The sequence below is a fragment of the Poecilia reticulata genome, chromosome 18, assembly GCF_904066995.2.
Source record: "Poecilia reticulata chromosome 18, P_reticulata-male-v2, whole genome shotgun sequence".
NCBI lineage: Eukaryota > Metazoa > Chordata > Actinopteri > Cyprinodontiformes > Poeciliidae > Poecilia > Poecilia reticulata.
Genome location: NC_088847.1, coordinates 13757733 through 13781009, shown reverse-complemented (window position 1 = coordinate 13781009; position 23277 = coordinate 13757733). Strand labels below are relative to the sequence as shown.

Genomic DNA, 23277 nt, shown 5'->3' with positions numbered 1-23277 from the left:
GCACCTCAGACATGAGACTTTTTCTGATCATGGTACAAATCACCTGGATGTGTGGTTGTGAATAAAACATGATTCTCCTTTAAAGGATCACTAGTGAATCATAATTATGCTGGTGGATTTAAGGCTTAACGACGGAAAAATGATGCAGAGGTGTTTTTGGTTTCAGAATAAGAGCCACGGATGAATGATTAGGCGATTATGTTGCGCCCTCTAGCGGTCCAATGAAGGCTACGTCATGCAAGTGACATCTACGTCACTGACTGTAAAGCAACATAAAGATTTAAAAAAAAAATGTCCTGAGATAATATAAGAAATGTGTAGTAAATAAAAGCAAACACCATGTTCGTCTCAAAGTTTGATGTTTTTGTTCTATATGTTTTAACATTTGCCTGCCGCTATGAGGCCTGAAAAAGCACTTTATTTTTCATTTAAAAAAACAGGAAACAGAATGAAGAAGAAACTAAACAGAGTTTTAGTCATGGTTAATCAAATACAGTGATTAGGAGAAATACATTCCAGATTTACACAGGGCCAAGTTTTTCAAACTCTGGCACAAGTACGTAGGCTTCCTTCTGTGGTACTAAAGATACTTTTGTATTAATTGCTTGCAATAAACAAAGTTATGTGGTTAATTTGACAACAGTGAACCAGGAACAAGTTCCTGTTTCTTATTCTGCATTAATGTCCTCTGAACTTGAACCTCAGGATGGCACCAAACCAAACCAACCAGTTCCAGTTATTCTAATTATTTTTAGCAATACAAACTGAAACAGCTTTTCTCTGCTGTGGTGGTTGAATAATTCTGCGAGTCTCTAAAAAACACTTTAATAAGATATAAATCATCACAACTCTAAATAAACAATTTTTTACTTAAAATGTCACTAAGGTTTACTTGCAAGGAAGTCACATTGGTTTCTGAGGTCAGAGGTGAGAGACCTAACTCAGTTATAAATCCTGGGGACGTTTTTGTCGCTAAATAGGCTCATTTAGCGAGACATTTTTCAGTTTGTCAATAAAATTTTAAAAATAATTTTCACAGTGTTTTCTCTCAATGACAAAAATGAAACAAAAACAAAATAAAAACACACACATTGTGACCATGTGGCAAGAATGACGACATTTCTTTTAAAGAATAAAAACTAAATGAAAATAGTGGATGGATATGAAATCAAATCAGATCTAGTTCTAGCTGATTTGATGCAATTTTGGCATTTCACCCTTCTTAGAATAATTATTTTACCTAAATGGAAAAAAAAAAATAAAAGGTCAATTCTCTTTACTTCATGTTTTAGTCAGCTAAATTTAAAGTAGATTGTGTTTACTGAAATATAGTCAAATTGATTTGATTGAAACTAAAACAAGTTATAAAATGTTACCAAAATAAAACCCCATTTTATTCAAAAGCTGTCTAAAAGTAAATAAAAAATGAGCTGTCAACCTTAACACCTCTTCAAATAAATGAGTAAATATGGCGTGAATAATCGCACCATGTCCTGCTATTACAGAACAATCTAAAAAGATTAAATAAATTATGTAATGAAGATAGCACTTTATATTACTGAGGTGATTGTTGGTATAAACAGGATAAGAGCCACTGTGTTTCAGTTGGAGATTCAGTTTGTATAGACAACAGACAGTGTCAAAAACTTACACCTGCAATATCCTAATGCAGGGATCAGTACTGACTGATCACTTAGTGTTGCCCACTAACTTTCATAGCCTTATTAGGCTGGATTAAAGCACACTGAACACAATGTGAAATAAACCTTTTAAGTACAGTGCTTATATTTGCATGAAAAATGTGCACAAAGGATAATTGCTCAATTGCTTTTAAATGAATGTGAACACAAAACTGCGCAAAGACAGACAAAAAAATTCAATACGCATTTATGAAGTCAGGTTTTACTTAATGATCTCCGCGTTTAAATTTTATATTTCAACTAAATATCGAAAACATAGAAATATGTTTTACTTAGTTAAAAAGATCACAGATATAAATATTTATTTAACAATATATGTATATATTTTTTTCAATATTCCCTCGATTACCAGAGCCATTACTTTTTAAAAGGCACTGTTGACAGCTCAGTTGATGAAAACAGCATTGTCATGACAACCACACGACCGCTAAGATAAGGGTACTGTCGCAAAGCCGAGGTGTCGTGAATCCTGGCCGCCCCCTGAAGATGGCGGCGGAGCTGCATCCGCGGAGCGGAAAGCTGATCGGCCTGTCCAACTCGAACCGAACAGCCCGGCGCAACCAGCCCGTCCAGGAGTTCAACCACGGCCTGGTGCTCAGCAAGGAGCCCCTGAGGGACCGGGATGTCTTCACCGTCCGCATTGACAAGAAGGTAAACAAGTGCAGGCCCGCCGCTGGCTGTCCTGAGCGGAGTGAGCGCGCTGCTGGTGCGGCTGAGCCGGGGGGTCTGTCTGTGTGTGTCTCTGGCCGCAGTGAGGGGCTTCCGCCCCCCCAGCGATGCTCAAACAGCCTGACAGCCTCCGCAGTGTTTAGTGAGCGCCCTTGCGTCCGCGTACTACATTATCAGAGCCCTCAGAGGGGGGACAGTGGCTTGGTAATCAGCCTCAGAGTGGATATACGTTCAACAGATCACTTATATGAGCGATAACCGGCCCGTGTAGCTTCGGTACCGCCAGTTAGCCGCGCTAACGAGCCCTTAGCAGCAGGGGCTGTTCGGGGCGAGCCTTTCTGGAAGATACCATGGAGGGTCTGTGGAGCCCGACCCAGAAGTACAGCGTTCACTTGTGCCTCTCCAGGAGCTTAGTTCGGCTGGTAAACAGCTTTGTTCTGATGGAGTCGGTGTGTCCTGGTGGCTCTGCGGGGCTTATCTCACACCGGGCTACCGTCTCTGAACCGACACCGATGGGCTAACTGTTGTTAATGACAGCCTGCTATCACTCATTCATTACTGCTGCTGTAGTCATCACTTACTGGGGTTTTATCCTGACGGTCTGTTCTGTTAATATTTTCTAGAGAAACCCCAATGATTTCTCTTCTTTAAACGTAATATGGGCTGCACAGTTGCGCAGCTGGTAGAGCTGTTGCCTTGCAGCAAGAAGGTTCTGGGTTCCCGGCCCCGGTCTTTTTGCATGGAGTTTGCATGTTCTCCCTGTGCATGCGTGGGTTTTCTCCGGGTACTCCGGTTTCCTCAGGTTAATTGGCCTCTCCAAATTGTCCCTAGGTGTGAGTGTTGGGTGTGTGTCCTGTCTGTCTCTGTGTTGCCCTGCGACAGACTGGCGACCTGTCCAGGGTGAACCCCGCCTCTCGCCCGGAACGTTAGCTGGAGGTAGGCACCAGCACCTCTCCCGACCCCACTTAGGGACAAGGGTGTAAATAACCTAACAATGTTATTTGTTAGGTTACTTATTATGATTGCATAATGCATGCTCTGTAAATGATCATTGCATTATTAGTTAATTTAGTAATTTTATCAGAAATTACTGCCTATATATATATGCATGCTGTTAGGATATTTCTCTTTCATGACAATAATATATTCTGACTACTGGTTGGAGTTTCAGCAGAAGAGACCCACCCTTGACCCGGAGACCGGTGCCCAAAGGTCACACAGACAGGCATCCAAGCTTGCAGGGAGGATTTAATGCAACTTATATCATCACAGTAACACTGTACTTGTGCAGCCCTAATATTAAAACATGTTCCTGATTTGAAACCATAACGTTAAATTATGCAAGATGATAAATCTTTGACCTAAGTTCTGTAAAAGTTACCAGCCGTTCGTTTTTTGTAAAATAAATCAAACTCACGCTCATGTTTCCACTGTTTTTTTTTTAATTTCCTTTTTGTAATCTGACCCACATATTTTGATTATTACCATGAGTACCACAACGCATGCAGCTCCCTTCCTGAAGTTATAGTTTTTAAATTAAACTGAAAAATCTTCAAGACTATTCCCATTTTTGCATACAAGTCTAACCTTTGTCTCACTCGTATTAATTTAGTGTATCAGATTATGTTTTATAGGTTGCATCACTTTATCAATTCATATCATCGTAACGTTCATCATGAAATATTAAAACAATCCTGCTTTTCACAGATTACGTTTACATTCCAGCCTCTATAACGTCACAGGCATATAGATTATTATGTTCTTGTTTAGGAGTTTGTTAGTCTTTCCAGACTGGAAGTTATTTATTTATTTTAATGCAAATAAAAATTAAAAAAAATCTGATTTAGAAAATATAATTGAAGTTTTCTTCTCGGTATTTGATCCACTGACATGAAGCGTCGATCTCAGGCCATCTGACTGGTGCGTCTCTGATAATTTTGTTACTTGGAAAACATACAATGTCTCAAAATAAACCACGTTAAGCACTTACTCCACTAAACCTACTTGTCATTTATTTAAGGTAAATAAAGAAAGAGTCATAAAAATGTGAATTAAGGAAAGCATCCGCAGTTTCATTACAGTTACATATTTTACTACTAAAATCTGTTTGTCACCTGTATATATTAACTTCTACTGTGGTGCTAAAACGGTTACCACTCTGCCTATTTATGTATATTAAGATATATTTATTGTTAGAACAATTGAAATAAGCAGTTGTAGAGATTTTTAAGGGGTATCTCTGAAGTATTTGTGGATTTGAATTTCGCACATAAAGCCAGTCGGTCAGAGAGAAATAAAATGAGCTGAGGTTCTGGACGCCGTTCCAGTCATTGTTTCCACAGTGACATCTTCAGGAAACTTCACAGTCTGTGTTGAAATCTCTGAAAAGTTGCTCGTCGGCCATAATGCTTGCCAGTCAGCTCCCTTCTTCTTCTCCCTCCTGTGATGTCATGGACCCAGATGGTCACCAAGCAGAATGGGTCGTCTGTTTTTGATTTTTTTGTTTTATTTTTCATGTCATTTCAAAATGCTGCATTTTGTTAAATCCATACGTCATTACCCAGATTTGTTTTTATAAACAACTACATATATCTGTTGAAGGGGAAAAAAAAAAAAAACACCTCTAGGTAATATCTTTAAACGTGTAAATCTTTTCATAAGAACAAGATGTTAAAGAAGCACTAGACCTTTTTCCTCTATATATTACTGTCATTTCTATGTCGGTGACTATGTTTTAGTTTTGAGCAGCAGCTTATCTCTCCACAGCAGAGCTTTTTAAACGACACATTAGCTGTGAACATGTGACGGTGCCAACCAGACCACACACATCCCTCCTACATACAGAGAGGGTTCTCCAGAGCTTCTGCAGGGGCCCAGAAAAATAAAAACCTCTGGCCTAATGGCACCTGCTTAGCGGCGCGTAAATCATTATGCATCCCTCACGGCGCGGCGCGCGCTGTCTGATACGGACTCTCGTTATCGGCCTAATGACTGGATGAAAATCGATTCTTCCTCCATCACGAAGCGCCCGCTGCTGCGTGACTGAAAACTCTGTGAACGGGGATCCACTGAGCGAGCAGCAGGGGAAGATGGGAGGTAAATATCAACAGCCGGACGCAGTGAAAGATTTGGCGTTGTGTGAGAATTAGTTTTGACAGGAAGTTAATATGTTATATAAAATCTAGTAAGAGAAAAAAATTGACACTCCATTAGTATTTACAGCCAGATTTACTCAATATCATGCAAAAGTGTGAAGTAGAGCCCAAATCATATTTTACAGATAACTATCTGAAAAGTGTGGCGTGCATTTGTTTAAATTTTTAAGCAGGTGAGAGTTTATGTGTCTACATGTAGCACAACTGGGAGAAGAAACCTTTGCTAAAAGAGTGACCAGAGTGTAAAGGCAGCAAAAAGTGGTTCACGTGTTTTACTTCTCAAAAAAAAAAAATTCCTTTCACTTCACAATCACACGCTCCATCCAGATCACAGCATCCCGGTGGAACACGTCGAAGTTTGAGATCAAAACGTCAGAGGAGTAGTTTTGGTGCTCTGCGGCGTTTCAATTGCAAACAGAGATAAAGTTGTATTAAATCACCGCAAAGACGTATTTGAGTCGATATCAACGTTCGAATGCAGCCAATGTGTCTTGTTATTAACAGCAGCGATGAGTCTGGGAGATTAGCAATAAGTCCGATTTCCTTCAGTCCAAACTGGAGGTAATTCTGTTTGTTCAGCTCGGCTGTTTATTCTTAGCCGCGCTTCTTAGAAATTTACACCCCATTAATTTTTCATCGTTTTAAAAGCTGCCCGGTTTCTCAGCAGCACTGGGATCCTCTAGTTATTTATCTGAATGGTGAGAGAGAGGGAGAGAAAGACACCCACAGGGCGGCGTGTTACATAAACTAGTGAAGGAGATGTTGGTGACCTGGTCAGCTACTTCTACTACTTTTTTTCTTTTTAACCTAGATCTGCCCTCGTCGTATTAGCACCGCTGCCTTACAAAGCAGCTCTCTGTGAGCAGAAAATATCGATTGAACGGAGCGTTTCATCTCGTCTCCGGTCGTCTCGGTTGTAGGCCGCAGAGAAAAATCTCCGCGAAGCTTGTGGAGGTTCATCCGACGTGTTTCCACCTACGAGTACGAAAAGAGGTGAATCTCTACGCTGCTGTGTCTCATCTGCCACTGTGGAGTGATGAGAAAGTTGAAATATTACCCCCTATCCCAGATGTCAATAGTATCAGATTGTTTCCAGCTTAGGATGAGTTTAGTGTTTCCGGGGAGAAATGGATTCCAGTTTGACTGGGAGGTGATTTAAGTTCAAAGCCGTGTTCCTGGTCGGGGTAAACAAGTTCTCCAAAGGTTGCATCCGTCCAGCCGTGGGTCCGGCCGTCCTTGCTGCTTCTCCTCCTCGTAGATTTTCTATTTTTCCTACTTCTTTCTTTCTCCCTCTTCTTTTCATCCTTGCACGCTACCACAGTTCATTCCTTCTCTCTTGTTTTCTTCGTTTATTTTGTTATGAATCTTGGTTTTCTTCCTCCTTTGTGTCCTTTCTACCTTCCACTTTCCTTGATCTTTTTCCTTTCCTTTTATTTTTTTTCTGTCTTTTTCCACCAATGTCTATCTTTCCTAGCACCATTCCTTTCTTCTGCCTATCCTCATCCTTATATCCTTCCTGCCTTCCTTACCTCGTGTCCACCTCTACTTTCTTTGTCTTACCTCCATTCCTTCTCTTTACTCCCTGCCCTTTTTCTTTCCTTCCATCCTTTCTTCTGAACATAACCATTTTATATTTTAACGTGAACATAAGGAGCTGTAAACTCTTGGAAGTTGTCTGGAAATATGGATTTTGTTACGTGAAGAAATGTGTATGAATACATCCACATCTGGAAATTTTAGGAAGCAAATCCAGACTTTTCCAAACTTTCCTCTCTGTGTAAGGATCCTATATTTAGCTGCATTTTCATCTCTATCTGCTTGGTTTTCAAAGGACTGTTTCCAGAGCAAAGCTACTAAAAATAAATTTTATGACCACCATAAAAGCTGCTGACGGATGTTTTCTTCTTCTTTTCTGCTCTCATCATGTGGTGTAGACGCTGTAGAATCTCTGCTGGAATTATTTTTTGCGTAGAAGTTTATTTAGGTTGTTTTATAGCCAGACTCCCCAGCAGTAATTTATTTAAATTGTAAAACAATAATAATAATCGTACTGTTTTTCCTCCTCCGCTCCATCAGGTGAACTCCTGGAGCGGATCGATTGAAATCGGCGTGACGGCTCTGGACCCGGCCTCGCTGGACTTCCCCAGCAGTGCCACGGGGCTCAAGGGCGGCTCCTGGATCGTGTCGGGCTGCTCAGTGCTGCGCGACGGCCGCTCCGTCCTGGAGGAGTACGGCCGCGACCTGGACCAGCTGGCCGAGGGCGACCGCGTGGGCATCCAGCGCAGCTCGCGCGGGGAGCTCCACCTGTGGGTGAACGGGCAGGACTGCGGCGCGGCCGCCAGCGGCCTGCCGCCCAAGCTGTGGGCCGTGGTGGATCTGTACGGGAAGTGCACTCAAGTGACGGTGGTGAGCTGCGAGCCGCCGCCGCCCTCCGCAGAGAGGGAGAGAGAGACGATGGAGCGGGACGAGGAGAACGAGGAGGAGGAGGAAGACGAAGAGGAGGAGGTGGTGGTACGTGGGGGTCGGGACGATGGGGAGATCGCAGCGCTGATGAATGTGGCAGCGATGAACGGGATGGTGAACGGAGATGAAGGTAAGCCTGTTTTTAAACTTCGTCTTCCTGCCGCCGTGATCTGGGCTCGTTTCCATGTTCTGTACTTTCAACGTTTCCCCCCCCAGTGCCTGAACTCAGCTGCAGCAACAGTCGGCCAGAAAAGTTCCCCAACAACCTGGAGCCTGACGCTGGTGAGTAAAGCCCTGTCTGATTAAAGGGGACCCAGTACTGGATGGGTACTTGGGTGTCAGCAGCTAATAAACACAGACCAGGCGCTTAAAAAAACACTTTTTAGTTCCTTTTTTTTTTCTTTTTTTTTTTTGGTGTCAGGAAAATGAGCCGTTTCAAAGACCTTTTGATTGTGGAGTCACAATGTTACCTAGCAACCCCAGCAAAGCTCAGCCCATCACCTAGCAACCCAAGTGGAGCTCTAACGCTTTTGTTCAGCTGGTTGCATATTACAATGGCTGCTAGAAAAGAGATGCGTTTTGTTGTTGACTTACCATCCAGAAATCACTTGCTGAATTCTTGCTGGTTGTGCAGGAGGTTTTACTTCTGCTTTTCAAAGGTGTAAAGGTGTAGAAATGCGCATCTGTTGACAGCCGTTTTCACGTGTGAGTGTAAACGTTGAGTTGGGGGTGGCGTGACCAGCAGCAGCTTATTTAGATTTAAAGTGACAAGAGGCTCTAAAACATCTCATTCTGAAGAGCTCAAAGTGGACAGAACTGACCAGACTGAAATTTCACTATCTAAGAATAATTTACATGTTTTGTATCGCCCATAGACCTTTCCCGACCTTTTCAAGGAAGCATAATAGATCACCTCTAAGGGTTACATAGCTTGATCTGCTCTGATAGCCGTTCTCTTCTTGTCTCTGCTCAGTCCTCACAGAGCACCAGCTCTTCGACGTCTTTAACAATGCAATAGTTTCGTTTTATCGCTCTGAAGACGAGGGAGGAGGGGAGGACGGCGGAGGAGGAGGAGGCGACGCCGGAGGAGGAGGCGATGCAGGAAGTGACTCTTCTTCCAGAACTGACAGAGGGAGCGGCGGTGGAGGCGGCGCTCCGGCTAACGCTGATGGCAGCACAGGGACGGCCGGAGGCATCGGAGCGGGCGGAGACTGTGGGAACTCTAACAACAGCCCGGCCGGTACCGGAGGGGCGGCGCCGGGGTCCGGGGCAGGCGGGGTGATGACCAACGACGCGCTGCTGTTCCACGAGAAGTGCGGCACGCTGATCAAGCTGAGCAACAACAACAAGACGGCGGAGCGGCGGAGACCTCTGGACGAGTTCAACAACGGAGTGGTGATGACCAACCGGCCGCTCCGGCACAACGAGATGTTTGAGGTGCGGCCCCGTCCTCTGCCGCCATCTTCTCTCTTCGGGCTGAACGGCTAACGATGTCTCTGTTACCAGATCCGCATCGATAAGCTGGTGGACAAGTGGTCGGGCTCAATCGAGATCGGAGTGACCACGCACAATCCCAACAACCTGGACTATCCTGCAACTATGACCAATCTGCGCTCAGGTAACACCCTGCCATCAGAGTCGATACTGTTCGCTTACCAGAAAATTTTTTTTTACTTTTTTTTTTTTCTTTCTTTTTTATCTTTATCAGGTACAATCATGATGAGTGGCTGTGGGATATTAACAAACGGGAAAGGAACTCGTAGGGAATACTGTGAATTCAGCCTGGATGAACTTCAGGTCGGTGGGAACATGCATCTCCTCCACCAGAGCGTTTTTCACCCAGAACCTTTCGTTTGTATCCTGGCTTTGTCTTGTTTGTTTGCATTGTCCGTCTACGTCACAGCCACTGGTTCTGTGAGGATCAGTGCTTTCATAGCCTTTTAACCGAATAAATACATTTTGTTTACTAAAGCAATATTCAGTTAATCATCTTAATCTGATTATAATAATTAATTGATTATTGAAATAATAGTCAACTTTGTGTTTGCGGTAAAAAGCTCATTTGTCTTATGTATTGGTAATATTGCATAAATAGGCTTCAGGAAACATCTTTAGACAGTTCCACAGGGTTTCCCTCAGTGTATTATAAGCCTGGCGGGCCACCAGGCTTCACTTGTGCCCCTACCAGGCTTTGCATTGTTTATTTATTTGAGTTTTTTTTTTCATTATTCCCTTTTTTAAGACTTTATAGTTGGTGTTTAGGTATTAATCTTCCAGTCTTCCAATAACACATAACTATCGAGACATTTTCAAATTTCCTGTCAACTTTAAAAAAAAATTTAACTCAAAAACATGGCGGTGGGCTGGATGACTTCCCTCTGGCGCTTGAGCACCAGGCTTAGCAAGTTTTCTGGGGGAAACCCTGGCTCCAATTTTATTTTATCTGCTTAATCGTCAGAATAATCGATTGCTAAAATAATTGTTAGTTGGAGCCTTAGGATCAAGCCAACATAGCATTAAATTCAGACTGTGTCACAGTTTAAAAACCACGGTAAAGTTATTCCAAAACTTGTGTAAATCTGTGTCTGTAATGGTTTTTAGGATTCGGCGCATCAGGAAATCCTGTTCAGCTTTTGAGAGGAAAAGCAGGCTCTTATTGTGAAATTTAAAAAGCTGTTTTTCAGTACTAAAACTATGATTCCGTAATAATCACTAAAGAGTGATCACTCTTTATAATTGAGGAAAACTTCATTACTTCCTCTGCTGTTTACTGATGTGGTCGGGTTCATCCCTAGTTCCTAATGCGTGATTAAAAGAGCGGCCTCAACAAACCTCCCCGGTTCTTACAGTTGAAATGAGTCGCCTGCGTTTTCCTGCTTTTTCAATTTTCTGCTCCATGTCGTTGCAGGAGGGGGATCACATCGGGCTGATGCGGAAAGCCAGCGGTGCGCTCCATTTCTACATCAACGGCATCGATCAAGGCAAGCCGGTTCCGGCATGTCGGCACTCAGGAAGCCAGGGCGACAACTTGACCGCGGTGTGTTGTTGCTTTGCAGGCGTGGCCGCGGCGCAGACTCCCAGCGTGGTCTACGGCGTGGTGGACCTCTATGGCATGGCCGTCAAAGTCACCATAGTCCACAACCACAACCACAGCGACCGCCTCAGGCGCAACAACGCCATCATGAGGGCTCTGTCGCCCGACGTCGGCCGGCCGCGGCCCGCTCTGGCCCTCACTCCGGACTCAGAAGGACCCGACCGTCTCCTGTTTCACCCCAACTGCGGGCAGAAGGCGGCCATCATCTGCGACGGCAGGACGGCGCTGCGGCCGCAGTTAGCGCTTCTTCTTCTTCTGGCTTACCATCTTCGCTGCAAGGATTTAATTTTAATACGTGTTCTGCTGATGTCTTTAGTGCAACTGATGACTTCAACCACGGGGTGGTCCTGAGCAGCCGGCCGCTGCGCTCCAACGAGGTGTTCCAGGTCCGCATCGACAAGATGGTGGACAAATGGGCGGGCTCCATCGAAATCGGTGTCACTACACACAATCCCGCGTATCTGCAGCTGCCGTCCACCATGACGAACCTGCGGTCAGGTGAGATGACGGAAAGCATTTAGCAGGTCGTTTCTTCTCTTCAGCTCATCGTTTCTCTGAGATCCAGATCACGGCTCACTGGTGACTTCTGCGTCTACCGTTTCTGTGTTTATCCGGCCATTTGTTTCACATCCGAGTTCAAAACTCTAAACAAATTTCAAAATAACGGTTGAGATTATGCTAATATAATGAAACACAATTTATTTTCTCGTCTTTTTTTATTATTAATAATGTTGCATATAATTATCTATTTTAATTCAGCTGTAAGTCGGGGAGTTTTCAGTGCCGAGACGCCTGACCCGTTTCCCGTGGGTTGTCTTTCAGGGACGTGGATGATGACGGGAAACGGCGTGATGCACAACGGAACCACGATCCTGGACGAGTACGGACACAACCTGGATCGACTCAAAGTAAAGAGGAGTTTTCTTTATTTTTAAATCAGTCGTCTTTCTGTTAAATTGTGTTTTATGGTTGATGAAACAGTCGCCCTTCTGCCTGCAGGCCGGGGACACGGTCGGAGTTGTCCGGAAGGAAGACGGCAGCCTGCACTTCTTTGTGAACGGCGTGGCGCAGGGCCCGGCGGCCTGGAACGTGCCCCCGAACGTCTACGCCGTGGTCGACCTGTATGGCCAGGCGGCCCAGGCCACCATCATGGACGACATGGGTGAGGCCCGGAGGAGCAGGACGATAACGATGGTCTGTCAGAGACGGCAGCTTTGAGGAAAGCCTGACCTGTTGTGTGTGTGTGTGTGTGCGTGTGTGTGTCTGCGGTTCCAGTGGACCTCCCTCCTCTACCAGAGGACAGCTCAGACGGCCCCACCGCCATGTCCCCCGGGAGCCCCTGCTCTGTGGCGGGGGCCTCCACTTCCACTGACCTGCGCTTCCACCAGCTGCACGGCACCAACGCCGTCATCACCAACGGGGGGCGCACCGCGCTGCGCCAGAACTGCCGCAGCGAGTTTAACGACGCCATCGTCATTTCCAACAGGTAACGGCGTCGATGGTCAGAACCTTTTCAGATCGAAGAGCTTTTGAAGCAGCATAAGATATTTGAAGCTGAGATGATTTTAAAACGTCTTGAGGTGAAATAAAACTCCTCCTGCCTGGTTTACGCTGCAACTCATCAGAGTTTAATGATGTCATCACTCACAACTATTGTCTTTCTCAGAGGCTCTAAGTTTTAAAGTTAGTCCAGTTTATTTTTCTGCCTAACTTGATTAAATAACTTTTTCTGTGCATCAATGCATTTATGCAGCCATTTGTTTTCCCGTCCATGTATTATTCCATCTTTTCATCCATTCATGTGTCTGTTTATCCATCCATCCCCTCTTTTCCCTGCTTTTTGTAGGTTGCGTATTTGATGTCTGACCACAGTCTATAAAATTTTAAATTCAGGCCCAATTTTTGTGCTTTTTGTCTTCTTTAAAACTTAACTGCACTGTGAAACGTAAAGAAAGGTTTTGAAACTCATCTTTTTACTTTGAGGATTATTCCTGGGTGTTCTGTTAGTTTTCTTTTGGTAAAATATTATTTATCAATACAGCATGTATACGGTGTATCAGTCTATATTCTTGAGTAGATGTTGCGGTGCAGATGTGATTTTTATTTTAAATTTTTCTCAGGTGCCTTCGGGATGGAGAACTCTTTGAAATTGTTATTCAGAAGATGGTGGACCGCTGGTCAGGTTCAATAGAAGCAGGTCGGATCTTCCTCTGCTTTATTAACGGGACGTTTCAGTTTCCTCGGACTGATCCGGTCGGTCCGACTCCGTCCGCTGCCTGACGTTTATCTGTGGCTTTTCCTGTGCCTCCAGGAGTGACCGCCATCAGACCGGAGGAGCTGGAGTTTCCGAACACAATGACCGACATAGACTACGACACCTGGATGCTGAGGTAAGAATGTGACGTTTTACAAATGATTAAAATTACAAATTAGATCCAAACATTTCATCTAAATGTTGTTGTTTTTTTTGTTTGTTTTCTCCCACAGTGGAACCGCCATCATGCAGGATGGCAACACAATGCGCAACAACTACGGCTGCGACCTGGACTCCCTGACCACAGGCTCCCGGATCGGCATGATGCGGACCGCCAACGGCGACCTCCATTACTACATCAACGGCGTGGATCAGGGCGTCGCCTGCGCGGGTCTGCCGTCAGGTAGAGAGCGACCGCTAAACTGCTTACTTAAAAAATGAACACGCCCGCATACTTTGACCAAACAGATGGAACTGACCCTTGTTGACGTAGACGCCTGACGGAAATCGCGTCGCGCCGTTCACAGAGAGCCGTTCGCCTTCTAACGTCGACACCAGACTCGGGTCAAAATATTGCAACTGAGCTCTGTGCGAAGTGTTGTCTGATTGGCTGTGTTTTATGCGGAAATGCGCTGAGATAGCAATGTTAATATTTCATTTCAACTAATGATTATTTTACAAAAACTGCGTAGCGGAACTGGACGAGTTGACTGCCACAGTCTTCTGACCAATCAGACAACACTTCGACCAGGGCCCGGTGTCAAGGTCGACGGGTGGAAACCTCGCCAACAAAACGACACAGTTTTCATGAGAGCCAGATTTCTGCACGTCAGCTGAAGGGCGTTGCCTGTACCTCTCATGTCTCTTCCAGAGGTGTTTGCTGTGATCGATCTGTACGGTCAGTGCGTTCAGGTCTCCATCACCAGCTCCTCCGGCCCGCTGGACAACAGCCTCTGCACAAGCAACGTCACCGAGAAGAGCTTCCCCATCCACTCTCCAGGTGCTCAGGAGGTTTCTTTCTCCGACGCTGCGTTGCGAAGTCCTTCAGAGCCGCGTCCTTATGTCCTTCGTTTTGTGCTTGCAGTCGCAGGCGTCGCCCATCGACTCCACAGTAAGCATGGAAAGAACGTGGTGCTGCTGGGCGAGGGCTGCCAGGCCATCAGAGTTGGCGGCTACTCTCACGGCATCGTGTTCAGCGCCAAAGAGCTCAAAGCGGACGAGCTGTTTGAGGTTTGTTCGCGATTAACTTGGGAAATAAAGATGCGGGCAGTCAGCAAGTCGGGTCTTCTTCACCGGTTTCCTCCTGCAGGTGAGGATCGACGAGGTGGACGATCAGTGGTGCGGCTCTCTGCACATCGGCCTGACTACGCTGGCGCCTCCGGAGCTGCCGTCCTGCCCGCTGTCCGGCCTCTCGCCCTCCCTCCCACAGCTCCGCACCAAGGTCACCTGGCTGCTCTGCGGCTCCGAGGTCCAGCGCAACGGCGTTCTGCAGCGGCAGAATTACGGCTATTCGCTGGACCGGCTTACGGTGAGCAGCGCCTCCTGCCTTCGTTTTATCCATTTGTCACTTCCAGAGCTCGGAGGAGATCAAGTCTGAATGTGTTTCCAGGTGGGGAACCGCGTGGGCGTGAAGAGGTGCAACGACGACACCATGCACATCTTTGTTGACGGGCAGGACATGGGGCCTGCCGCTACCGCAGTCCCCAAGGTACAAACACCAGGGTGTCCGAATCCGTAAAGTTCTGCATTGATGTATCTACAGCGAAGGCCTCAAATGTCTCAAATTCATTCAAAACATGTTAATCACAGGTCTGTGGCAGGCCTATTTAATCTCAAGTTTGTGTTGAGGTGGGCAGATCGATCCAAAATATCACCAATATCGATACCGAGTCGATATTAGTATCGCATCGATCCTCGCACAAGATTGATAACTTTAGTTTCAGATGCCCTCCTAAAATTAGATTTATTTTTCTATCGTAGTTTCTCAACTCTACTTCAAAAAATGATTTTCTATTGATTGTTTTATCAGATTGTATAGTTTGTGCAGTTTGTTAATGTGTTATTTAGGTATTTTGTAGATGCCTATAAACTTCTTTTTATTTAATTCTTTCTAAGATTTGAGGAAAAATAAATTCAAAGGAAAAATCACAAAAACACAGAAGAGTCAGATGTTTTTGATGCTATTTTCAAACCTAAATAAAGAAAAATGTTCAGCTTTCGCGATGCTTTATCATAATGGCATCGTCCTTCAACCATTGTCTATATTTACTTTTTTCTGGTCTTAAATTTAATTCAGGTTGGCCTTAAAAAGACTTAAATTTGACTTGCTGAAACCTGCAAATCTAAACATTAGCACTGAGCAGCGGCTTCTGGCTTCTCGCAGAATGTGTACGCCGTTTTGGACCTGTACGGGCGGATAACGGCGCTGTCCATCGTCAGCTCCTCTCTGATGGAGGACTTGGAGAGCATCAAGGCACCTTCGCTCACCTCGGACAGCTGCAGCGAAGGGGAGGAGGACAGCAGCCCCGTTAGAGAGGTCAGAGGCTGGAAAGAGAGGGAACAAAACAGAAGCTTTATGAAACACAATTTGATTTGTTCATGTCAACTGCTTCTTTTTTTTTTCTTTTCTGATCAAGGTTGAGAGTGAAACGTGTTCCCTGGTGCCGACGGTCATGATGTTTCTGGAAAACCACGGCAAGAACATCCAGCTGTCCAACCAGAACCTGACGGCAGCCCGGGTTTCCAGCTACAACCAGGGCCTGCTGGTCACCGTCCAGCCGCTGGCGCGCCAGCAGCTCTTCCAGGTGGCTCTGCTGGACTCACATAAATACGATTATCTATGTTTTAATTTGCAGTTTGAGTGGATGATTCACGCTTTTCTTTGGGCGCCAGTTTCAGATCGATCGTCTGAACCCGTCGTGGACGTCGTCTCTGTCGTTAGGGGTGATAGGCCACTCCCCCGACCGGCTGAACTTCCCCTCCACGGCCTGCTGCCTGAAGCGCTCCGCCTGGCTGCTGCAGCGCGACTCCGTCTTCCACAACTCTCTAAAAGTAAACGCTCCACAACATTGCTGTTAGTCGACGGCAACCTTTCATTTCTTCATCGTCTGATTTCTGTTTCACTCCCCTCCGCCCTTCAGATATGTGAGAACTACGGTCCTAACCTGGACACTTGTCCAGAGGGGACAGTGTTGGGTCTGCTGGTGGACACCAACAACTGCCTCCATCTCTACGTGAACAGCATGGACCAGGGCGTGGCGGCGCAGGACATCCCCTCGCCCTGCTACCCCTTCATCGACCTCTACGGCCAGTGTGAACAGGTTTGTAGAGACGCAGAGGGACTTAGCCGCGCCTCGCAAAGGATTCATTTGAATATTTTAAGCTTGAAACGGCTAATCGGATTAATCGCAATGAAGCTATTGTTGAAATAACCGTCAAATAATTTAGTGATCAACTGGAGTATAGACTCAAAAAAGGCAAATTGCTGAAAGATCAACGTGCTCAGAGCAATAAATAAGTGAAAACTGCATAAAAATGAGTCAATATTTTGTATTTAAAATAAAAAGGAAACAACTACCTTCTTTGACTGTAAAAATGTTCTGCCCAGAATCCTTCAGTGGACTCTTGATCATTTGTAGCAACGGACATAGGTGAAGATTTAGCTTCACCTATTTCAATTTCTGCAAAAATCCCCTCCTATAGATACAATTGGCTATGCAATTATTAGTTGAATCATTGAAAAAATAAAAATAAAAAAATCAACAGTGCTTCCAAAAACAGCCAAAGCGTTTACAAATCTACCCTCCCGTTTCTTGGGGTCTGGAAAATGAGCCGTTTCAAAAACCTCCCGATTGTTGAGTCGCACCTCGCTGTTACCTAGCAACCCAAGCAGAGCTCCACTATGTTTGTTCAGGTGGTTTTCAGCTGTACAATGGCTGCTGGAAAAGACGGCGCCCATTTGTTGTGGGCTTGCAGTCCAGAAACCACTTTCTGCATCCTTGTTGGTTGTGCAGGAGGCTCCACTTCTGCATTTCAAAGATGTGTAATTGTGCCTCTGTTTTCATTTTCAATTCAATTATTTATTTTGGCATTTTTATGCATTTCTAATATTGCGTGAACAAGACTCGCATGACTAAATAAAAGATCTGCCGATTTTATTTTATTTTTTTGATCCGATTAAATGTTCCAGCCGAGATCTTTTTTTCTTTTTGCTGTAACCGATGTTCTCATGGCAACAGGTCACCATAGTAACCAACAACGTGCCAACTGTGGGTGCAGAGAGCGGCGACACGCGCTTTCAGGGAGACATGGAGAAGGCAGACATGGTTGACGGTACGAAACCTCTCGGTTTCCTTTTTTTCCAACTCCGCTGCCGCCTTCAGCCTCCTCAGCAGGTTCTCTGTTGGCACTTGCAGGCATCAAAGAGAGCGTGTGCTGGACGCCCCCTCCAGAGGTCAACCCCAACAAGACCTGCGAGTACCAGGCGCTCTGCTCCCGCTTCAAGGACTTGCTCACTTTGCCAGGTTTGACTTTGTCTCTTTGACTTCTTGTCGCCATTTCCGTCCACGTTCCCTCCTCACACGTGTAAAAATGATGCGTCCCGTTTCCGTCCAACCTCAAGACGGCTACTTCAACGAAGATGCAAAGTACAACCTGTGCTACTGCGAGTCCTGCCACAAGCTGCGGGGAGACGAGGCGTACTACAAGCGAGGAGAGCCACCCCGAGACTACGCCCTGCCGTTTGGGTGGTGCCGCTTCGCCCTCAGGTGGGGAGGCTGCAGGAAGGCCTTTTGTTTAGTTTTGTTTTTTTATTTATGCTGTTATGGTAAATCTTGAAATCTCTGAAATGTTGGAGTAAGAAGCATTTTCAAGTTGAGGCTCAAAATGCTGATGGATTTCATGTATCAGAAATGATCAAAAAAATTATTTGGTCTTTACCAGATTCAGAATTAAAAAAATAAATAATCATATAAAAACCGCCCCCAACAAACAGATGTGTGGGGTGTGGAAATTAGCAGTAACTTGCTGCTTTTCTTAGGTCATGAAAGAACAATTATAAAAATATTGAATATTGATATATATATATAAACAAACTGAACTACAAACAATTTATTTAGATGTATGCATAAGTAGTGTTTTTGCTGTGAAATGGATTCTAAGTTTGTTCATTTGTTTAGAGCACATACAGCAGATATAAAGTTCAGTATTTAGTTTGCAAACAAGCCAATTGAGGCATGATTGGGTGTAACTCTAACCACTAGATGGCGGTAAAGTGTCAAATATGAGCCTTTGTGTTGAATGTGGATGTTTTTGCTGTAGTAAATGTTATTAGCATCCGTTTCTGTGTCTCTGTTTGTTAGTTTTTAGCAATTATTTATAGCCTGCCTCATTCTGCAGGGTCAAGTCCCACTGTGAGGTTTCCAATGCACTAAAGAAGTGGCACATTGCGTATCACGGCACCAACGTAGGAGCCCTGCGGCGCACACTGGACCACGGCCAGCTGCTGCCTGGTATGACGCTCATATCCTTCGCCAGTAGTTGTTTTGATGGTTGTGGCTACACAGGTTTTTTTTTTTAAGTAGTTTTTGTTTTGCTTCGCTTTGCAGGAACGTCGTCCATTTTCCTGGTGTCTCAAGTGAAAACGGAGGGTCCAAACGGCTACACCGAACCAGAGGAGAACAGCGCCCCGGGCAGGGAGGTTCCCAGAGTGCGGCTCTCCCCGACCATGCGCTACTCTGGCATGGAGACGTTTGCTCCCAAAGTGCAGTGAGTTCGTAGCGCGTGGAAACGTCGGGGTGGTGGAAACCCGAGCCGGAAGTGACGGCTCTTCTTCTCCTCTCCCTGCAGATTTCAAGACCCGCGTTCTCACCGCTGCCACCAGGCTCAGGTGGGCTTCCAGGTGTGCGTGCGGCCGGGCTCCTACAAGGTGGGACCTCAGACACTGAGCCACAGCGAGCCTCTAGATCCCCGCTTCAGCAACTCCGAGATCGAGTGGATCACGAAGGAGCAGGGCGGCACTTTTCTCTACGGACTGCTGGTTCGGGTGGAGTGAACGGCGTAGCGGCGAAGGCCCGAGCGCCGCTTCTGGTTATTTTTGATAAACAGACAACCAAATCCAAGCCCTGCCTTGAGCAAGACACTAGTCTGGAGTCCGGCTGGTCCTGAAGCGGATTGTCGACAACTCAGCATCTTTGGTTTTGTTTTGACTCGCTCGCTCTTCGGCTCCTTTATCGGCGGAGAGCAGCGGTCGTTACCGAGAACAGACACTGCCTGCACTTTATGTTTCGGACACTAGTGGGCGATTTTTAAACTTCTCATCGACGCAACATGTTTGTTTATAAGCTTCTTTTTTTTTTTTTTTTTTTCTTACCATTCTCCCGTCATTTTGTTCTTCCATCCTCGAGTAGCTTTTTCTTTTTTTTCTTATTTTTTTTTTAGTTTGGCACTTAGTTTTAACACCTTTGACTTCCGAATTTTTTCACAAAAAATGACTAAAAGGTAGATTTGATTAAAAAAAGAAAAAAAAAAAGAGGGACGGTGTTTTAACAGCAATGTAGAAAAATAACGACACTTGAATCTGAGTATGAGCCCGAGAGCATCGTGATTGTGACCTCGATAGCAGGCAGAATTTAAAACTGGAGGGAGGGACTGATATGTTTACACACCTGTCTTTCACTGTGTTTCTGTCCTCTTTGTGTCTCCGTATGAGCAGACGTTAATATTGCCGCCGAGACGTTGGTTTACACAGGACTCGGATATGGGAATGGCTTTTAACTAATCTAATTTTGATGTTTATTTGACTCAAAATCAGAATTTCTGAGCTTGGTGTTGGAAAAATCAAGTTTAAACCGTGTTTCTGTGCTAGTTACGCCTCCATCTGGAGGTCGTGGTTCATTCAGGAAAAACAACTGGATCAAACGCAATATGGCTGCCCGTGGACTGTGATTAAAACCAGGGCTAAATTTCACATTTTATCAGTAAGCTGCTGCATTCCACTCTTCTTGGAAATCCAGTCTCAGTTTTGGGACTAAAGGCTTCACACTAAAGTTGAACATTGTAGTCACAACTTAAACAACCAGTGGGGATTTATCCATTGTTGCGGTACGGACATCTTGTAGCAGTACAAGCCACAACATGGCTACAAACCAGTTGTCCAGCACTCTGTTGTTTATAAATGAGACTTTGATGAGCCTGGCAATCGTATTTAGTATTAATCTTTTGGCTGTTGTGAAGCTTCTATTGTCGAGGGCCTTTCATGTAGCATTTTCCAACCAGAAACGGGGAAAATCTGAATTACAGAAATGAATGGAAATCCCAAGTCCATGAGCCGCCCCGACTTTGAGTCAAATATGGCTTCCACTCTCAGTGTAAGTTACAGAAACGGTCTGTATTTGTGCCTCATGCTCCGGGAGCCACGCTGGTTTTCCAGATCCAATTTCACGCTAGTGAGGTGCATTTTTATTCACCTCATAAGTCAGATCTTGGAGTGACAATCGGCACGCTCCAGTTGGCTGTGGGATTACCAAATTGTGGTTCCCGCCACAACAATACAGGGCATTTCAGATCCGTTTTATGCAAGTACCTGGTTCAGTGAGAAACAAACTGTGTTGCGTGCTAACAGTATAGTTTTACAACTCATAATTTTATTCACATGGTAGCCATATTGGATATTATTAACTTCTGGGCTGGGCTGGTCTGAGAGCTTTTCATTTTGGCTTAAAGGGGCGCTTTGTTGCGTTTCCAGATGGGAACATCGAAAATGAGACTCTTAAATCTAGTAGAACAGTTTGAACATGGAAGGTCTCAAGAGTTTAAATCCAACACGGCTGACAAGTATGTAAAAAAAGCTATGAGATTTTTGTTAAATGAGATACGGTTTTGTGCCGATTCTGAACATTATGGTTTCAATCCATAACTCCCAACTTTTTTTAATGGATTGCTGTTAAATTCGGTCATTCCCACGTCTGAGCTCAGAATTTGAGGTGAACAGAACCAAATTTAAGTTCTGATTGCTGTTTGGTTTGGGGCCAAACATGACTCGACTTGTCGTTTTAAGGAAAACCACTCACAAGCTTATAATGGAAATAAAACTGGTGTTTATAATCACCGCTGCACCTTTTGGCATAAAAAAATAAAAAAAAGCACTGGATTGTGATTTACAGGATATAGAAAATTTCAGAAGGTAGATTCAGGCTGAGTTTGAATGGTTATGTTTCACCGCAACCAGTTTTGTTTTTACATTTATAAATGAAGGGTAAGCTAAGGGCAGCTAGCTATGTTCCAGTTCTTCCAGAAGCTTCTCGGAAAAGTTTGAGGAAAAACTCAAAGCTAGGTAATGTGTAAGTGAAAAATTAAAAACACTTATTTATATCTTATATATATTTAAAAAAAAGTCAAACTATAGCCAGAGTTGTCAGCTAGCTTAGAAAAACTTGATGCTAGCATTAGCATTCGGCACCTGAATTCAGGACTATTTCACTGTTTTTAAGGAATCCGAGTTCCTCAGATGTATTAACTTCAAATTGTATCGGTATATTATGCATTTATAAGATATTGAATTTGAAAAGTTAATTGTTGACTGTGTAGTTATCCCTTTATACATGTCAGTGACCCAAACGCTAGATTTTGATTGCTTAACTACAACAATTTGCGTTTAATTTTTTTTTTTTCCATTTTCTCACAGAGGAAAAACTGCGAAAAGGTTAAAATTAGACATTTAGTTCAAGCTTCCAAACTCGCGCTGGTTAAAAGCAGTGAATTAGCTCTTTGCTCAAGTGCTCGGCGGTCCTGTGGTTATGAAAAGTATTGAGGGAACCACATACCGCGTCTGTCCATCTCTGCCCGTGCTAAGCTAAATTTATATCTGTTGTTAAATTCTGCTCTTTATCCCAATCCCAAAATGCCCAGCCTCCCTGCTGAAGTCGGATAAAGCCAAAAGGTGCGACATCAGTCTCGCTCCGTCGCCGTTTACGTCACACGCAAACCCATCCATTCATCCGTCCTGTCCGACACCGTTTACCCGACCAACACCGCTTCCTGTGTTTCATTCAGGTTGGCTTTCCACAAACCGGTGTTTACATGTGAATGTTGTTGATTAGGGCTCTGCATTCATTTCACTCCACGACTGATTTGCACTCGCCATTTGTTCATAATCCAAAATCCACCCGCTTGGATTGTTTACAACCAACTTTTTTTTTTTCCTTTTTTTTTTTCTCCGCCAATTTGCATCCATGGAAAACAAAAGGTTTATAGCTGAAGCGTTAAACATTAAAAGTACAGTCAGAGAAGCTCAGCCATCTTCTCATTGATGAGGGAGGGGGGGAAAAAATTTAAATTAAAAAAAATGTGAAAAAAATGTTATTACTATATGGGTTCTTTACAGCCCAGTGCTGCTTTGTACACTTTAATTAGAATTTTTGTTTTGTTTTCGGTATGTTGTGTTGTACAGGCTGTTACATAAAAAAATCATATCTTCATGATTTATAAAAAAATAAATAAATGACCTGACGAACGGTATGCTCCAAAGCATGGTTAATGTGTTGGTTTGTGAGGAATGGGCTAAAAAAAAAAAAGAAAAAGAAACCTGCTGGGGGCATTTTGTGTGCGTTTGTTTTAGATTTTATTTAAAGTAGGAAGAAAAAAAAAAAACGTCTGGTCACTGACAGGTTATTGCAGTGTTTACACTCCATCACAACTCGTCCAAAATGTTGTGGACTAAAATGACTCCTCTTAAGGCCAATAGTGGGATTTTCTTTTCATAGCTTTTTTTTTTTTTTTTCTTTTTTTTTTTACAGAAGTAGTGGCAGCTCTGTCCTATCTGACATACAGACCTACATAAATTTAAATTAAATAAAAAAAGAAGCAGACCTGGACGACATTTAAGCTACTGACACACGACTGTTTGCACTGACAAATCATCTGCTCGTTTGTCTTGCTGGGTTG

The 23277-nt window shown here is 44.3% G+C and overlaps 1 protein-coding gene across 1 annotated transcript; it reads left to right on the top strand.

Annotated features, from left to right (window-relative positions):
- Positions 1-2157: 2157 nt before the first annotated feature.
- Positions 2158-22860, top strand: neurl4 (neuralized E3 ubiquitin protein ligase 4). Its single transcript, XM_008435423.3, has 29 exons — positions 2158-2351; positions 7601-8117; positions 8204-8269; positions 8961-9424; positions 9494-9605; positions 9696-9784; positions 10896-10968; positions 11044-11317; positions 11398-11579; positions 11904-11989; positions 12081-12243; positions 12357-12567; positions 13202-13278; positions 13393-13471; positions 13569-13738; positions 14207-14335; positions 14420-14565; positions 14645-14863; positions 14945-15043; positions 15719-15871; positions 15972-16139; positions 16228-16386; positions 16476-16655; positions 17574-17667; positions 17751-17858; positions 17957-18101; positions 18733-18845; positions 18942-19101; positions 19183-22860. The coding sequence occupies exons 1-29, from the start codon at positions 2187-2189 to the stop codon at positions 19385-19387; spliced, it is 4806 nt and encodes a 1601-aa protein (XP_008433645.2). The 5' UTR covers positions 2158-2186; the 3' UTR covers positions 19388-22860.
- The last annotated feature ends 417 nt before the right edge of the window (positions 22861-23277 follow it).

Excerpts from the sequence above, each read along its gene's own strand:
- neurl4 (XM_008435423.3), top strand. The coding sequence starts at position 2,187 with ATGGCGGCGGAGCTGCATCCGCGGAGCGGAAAGCTGATCGGCCTGTCC. Across the intron at positions 9,606-9,695 it reads TATGACCAATCTGCGCTCAG|GTACAATCATGATGAGTGGC; the intron begins GTAACACCCTGC and ends TATCTTTATCAG. Across the intron at positions 16,387-16,475 it reads TCTTCCACAACTCTCTAAAA|ATATGTGAGAACTACGGTCC; the intron begins GTAAACGCTCCA and ends TCCGCCCTTCAG.